Source organism: Fringilla coelebs (assembly GCF_963513975.1).
Source record: "Fringilla coelebs genome assembly, chromosome: 38".
NCBI lineage: Eukaryota > Metazoa > Chordata > Aves > Passeriformes > Fringillidae > Fringilla > Fringilla coelebs.
Window position 1 is genome coordinate 668,664 of NC_140064.1, and position 4,461 is coordinate 673,124.

General features: G+C 62.8%; 1 protein-coding gene across 1 annotated transcript in view; it reads right to left on the reverse strand.

The window, feature by feature from the left end:
- Positions 1 to 2,574, reverse strand: part of KDM6B (lysine demethylase 6B) — a 19,539-nt gene extending 16,965 nt beyond the window's left edge. The window contains 4 exon segments of the mRNA XM_084224478.1: positions 4 to 163; positions 775 to 880; positions 1,350 to 1,475; positions 2,478 to 2,574. Coding sequence (XP_084080604.1) covers positions 4 to 163; positions 775 to 880; positions 1,350 to 1,471 — 388 coding nt within the window. The 5' untranslated portion in view covers positions 1,472 to 1,475; positions 2,478 to 2,574.
- Between the last annotated feature and the right edge of the window lie 1,887 nt (positions 2,575 to 4,461).

The window sequence follows — 4,461 nt, forward strand, 5'->3', positions numbered from 1 at the left end:
GGCCGATGTCCCCGGGCCGGTGGCCGATGTCCCCGGGGCGGTGGCCGATGTCCCCAGGGCGGTGGCCGCGGTGCCGCCCGTGGTGGCAGCTCGGTGGCTCCTCCAGCTCGGGGGTGGCCTCGGGGCCGGGGGGGTCCCAGGGCTGCAGCGCCCGGACACAGCCCTGGAGGGGGTCCAGGGGGGCCCGGGGGGGGGCTCTGGGGGGACAGGAGGTGACATGGGGACATCTGGGGGATGGGGCTCAGAGGGACCCCCAGGCACCACCCAAAATGGGGATTTGGGGGGGTTCAGCCTCATAGAGACCCCCCAAACACAGCCCTGGAGGGGGTCCAGGGGGGCCTGGGGGGGGTCTGGGGGGACAGGAGGTGACATGGGGACATCTGGGGGTGGGGCTCAGAGGGACCCCCAGGGACCACCCAAAATGGGGATTTGGGGGGGTTCAGCCCCATAGAGACCCCCCCAAAGTGAGGATTTGGGGGGGGGGGGGGTCAGCCCTATAGGGAGCCCCCAAACACCAACCCAGGTTGGGGGGACAGACAGGAGGTGACACTGGGACATTTGGGGGTCTCAGCCCCATAGGGACCCCCAAAAGATCCTCAAAAATGGGAATTTGGGGGGGTCTCAGCCCTCCCCCACCCTCAGGGACCCCGAAATGGGAATCTGGGGGGGCTCAGCCCCATGGAGACACCCCTGGGACCCCTTTAGGGAGGTGGGGGGACACATTTTGGGGGACAGGTGACACATTTAGGGGGGGATGTTGGGGTCAGCACTTACCCCGGGGGGTAGAAGGCCTTGTGGGGGAGGGGCGGCCCCCCATTTCCGCTGGGGGGGGGCGTCAGGTGGGGGGGGCAGCGGCGCCGGCCCGAGGCTGGAGGAGCACCTGGCGGGGAGGGGAGGTGAGCTGGGGGGGGGAGACCCCCAGGAATGGGGGAGACCCCCCCCAAAAGAGGGGGGAAACCCTCAGGAATGGGAGGGTCAGTGTGGGGTCAGTCCAGGGGTCACCTGGGGGTCAGTTAGGGGTCAATGTAGGGGTCAGTGTAAAGGTCAGGTAGGGGTCAGTGTTGGGGTCAGTGTAGGGGTCAGCTAGGGGTCAGTTGAGGGTCAGTGTGGGGGTCAGTTGGGGGTCAGGTAGAGGTCAGAGGGGTCAGTTAGGGGTCAGGTAGAGGTCAGAGGGGTCAGTTAGGGGTCATCCCTTGGGGGGGTAGCTAGGCCCAGGAGGGTCAGTGTAAGGGTCAGTTGGGGGTCAGTGTAAGGGTCACGGGGGTCAGTTGGGGGTCAGCTGGGGGTCAGTGTAAGGGTCAGTTGGGGGTCAGTTGGGGGTCAGCTGGGGGTCAGCTGGGGGTCCCTACCTTGGGGGGGGCAGCCAGGCCCGGGGGGGGCAGCCGGCCCAGCCCCCGCCGCAGCCCAGGCTCCCCACGGCGAAGGGGTCCCGTCCGGCCCGGCCCCCCAGGGGCTCCACGGCGCGATGCATCGGCCTGGGGGGGACATGGGGGTCTGTCCCTGCCCCACAGATCCATCCCTGCCCCACAGATTTATTCCACAGACCCACAGATCCATCCCACAGATCCACCCCTGCCCCACAGATCCATCCCTGCCCCACAGATTCATTCCACAGACCCACAGATCCATCCCACAGACCCACAGATCCACCCCCAGGGGCTCCACGGCGCGATGCATCGGCCTGGGGGGGGACATGGGGGTCTGTCCCTGCCCCATAGATCCACCCCAGCCCCACAGATCCATCCCACAGACCCACAGATCCACCCCACAGATCCATCCCTGCCCCACAGATCCATCCCACAGACCCACAGATCCATCCCGGCCCCACAGATCCATCCCACAGACCCAGAGATCCATCCCACAGATCCATCCCTGCCCCATAGATCCATCCCTCCCCCATGGATCCATCCCACAGACCCACAGATCCATCCCAGACCCATAGATCCATCACACATAGCCATCCCTCCCCCATGGATCCATCCCACAGACCCACAAATACCCACCTGCCCCACAGATACCCCCTTAAACATCCCCATAACCTCCCCAAAACCACCCCATAACCCCCAAAAACAGATTCTCAGACCCCCAAAACCACCCCCATGATCCCATAGACTGCCCTATAACCCCCCCAAACCATCTCTATGACCCCATAACCAGCCCCATAACCTCCCCAAACACCCCAAAGTCCCCCCCATGGCCCCATAGCCAGCCCCATAACCCCCCAAATCCCCCCCTGTGACCCCATAACCAGCCCCATAACCCCCCAAAACACCTCTATGGCCCCATAACCAGCCCCATAACCCCCCAAAACACCTCTATGGCCCCATAACCAGCCCCATAACCCCCCAAATCCCCACCATGACCCCATAACCAGCCCCATAACCCCCCAAATCCCCACCATGACCCCATAACCAGCCCCATAACCCCCCAAATCCCCCCCATGACCCCATAACCAGCCCCCAGAGCCCCCCACTCACCACTCGTGGGGCGGGGGAGGGCTGGGTCCCCCCGCGGCCCCCCCGTGGGGGGGGGGAGGGGGCGGCTGCTGGGCGGGGGCGGCCCCTCCCTCACTGCCGCATACACCTGGGACAGGTACGGGCACTTAGGGGGCACCCAGGGGCACCCGGGGGCACCTGGGGGGCACCCGGGGGGCACCTGGGGGCAGGGGAAAGTTTGGGGCAGTTCAGGAACAATTCTGGGGCACTTTCAGGGCAGTTTTAGGGAAATTCGGAGGCAAATTTAGGGGCAAATCTGGGGCACTTTTAGGGCTGTTTTAGAGTCAATTATGGGGCACTTTGAGGGCTGTTTTAGGGTCAATTATGGGGCACTTCTAGGGCAGTTTTAGGGTCAATTATGGGGCACTTTTAGGGCAGTTTTAGGGTCAATTATGGGGCACTTCTAGGGCAGTTTTAGGGTCAATTATGGGGCACTTCTAGGGCAGATTTAGGGTCAATTATGGGGCACTTCTAGGGCAGTTTTAGAGTCAGTTCTGGGGCACTTTTAGGGCAGTTTTAGGGGCACTATTGGAGCAGTTTTGGATCAATTCTGGGGCAGTTTTAGGGCAATTCTGGGTCAATTTTAGGGCAGTTCTCAGGCTCCGCCCCCAGTGGGAAGGGGCGGGTGATCTGCGATCATGTGGTGCGGAAGTGGGCGGTGCTTCACACGCAGCACAGACCCCGCCCCCTCGACCCACGCTCCGCCCCCTCACCGATGACGCGACGCTCTTCAGGAACCGGCCAATCACAGCGCGCCTCTCGCCTGGCAGCCAATCATCGCTCCCTTCCGGCTCTGGCTCAGCCTGAGGACGACCAATGGAGAGAGGGGTCAGGCTGGTGCTGGCCAATGAGCAGAAGGGAGGGCGGGGCAAGGCGGGGCCCCGCCCCCTGTAGGGCTGAATGGGGAGAAGCCTTGGGAGGGATTTGGGGACAATTTGGGGACATTTGGGGACACTGGGGAGGGGCGTGGCCTTCTCCCACCCCCAGCTGTGATGTCATGGCCACAGCTGGGGGGAGAATTTTGGGGGCCTTCCCGTGACGTCATGGATGGAGGCGTGGCCAAGGGGACCCCACAACGCCCACGGGGAGCGGGAAGGGGACGGCACAGGGTGACACACGGGGACAGGGTGACACACAGGAGGACACAGAGACACAGCGGGACAGGGTGACACTCCCGGACCCGTGATCAGAGCCCCAGGGTGACACACGTGGGACATGCGACCCCAAACATGGGTGACCAGAGTGACCAACAGCCAGAGTGACCAACAACCAGCAGTGACCAACAGCCAGAGTGACCAACAACCAGCCTGACCCACGGACACCAGTGACCACAGCCAGAGTGACCAACAACCAGCAGTGACAAACAGCCAGACTGACCCACAGTCACCAGTGACCCATGGCCAGAGTGACCCATGGTCACTCACATGTGACCCCAAACACGCATGACCACAACCATGAGTGACCAACAACCAGCCTGACCCACGGCCAAAGTGACCAACAGCCACACTGACCCATGGCCAGAGTGACCCATGGTCACCAGTGACTCACAGCCAGAGTGACCAACAACCAGCCTGACCCATGGCCAGAGTGACCCACAGCCACTGTGACCCACAGTCACCAGTGACCCATGGCCAGAGTGACCCACTGACACTGACTTGTGACCCCAAACACGCATGACCGCAACCATGAGTGACCAACAACCAGCCTGACTCACGGCCAGAGTGACCAATAACCAGAGTGACCAATAACCAGAGTGACCAACAGCCAGACTGACCCACAGCCAGACTGACCAACAGCCATGAGTGACCAATAACCAGCCTGACCCATATCCAGAGTGACCCACGGTCACCAGTGACCCATGGCCAGAGTGACCAACAACCAGAGTGACCCCCAGCCAGAGTGACCAACAGCCACTGTGACCCATGGCCAGAGTGACCCCTGGCCAGAGTGACCAACAACCAGAGTG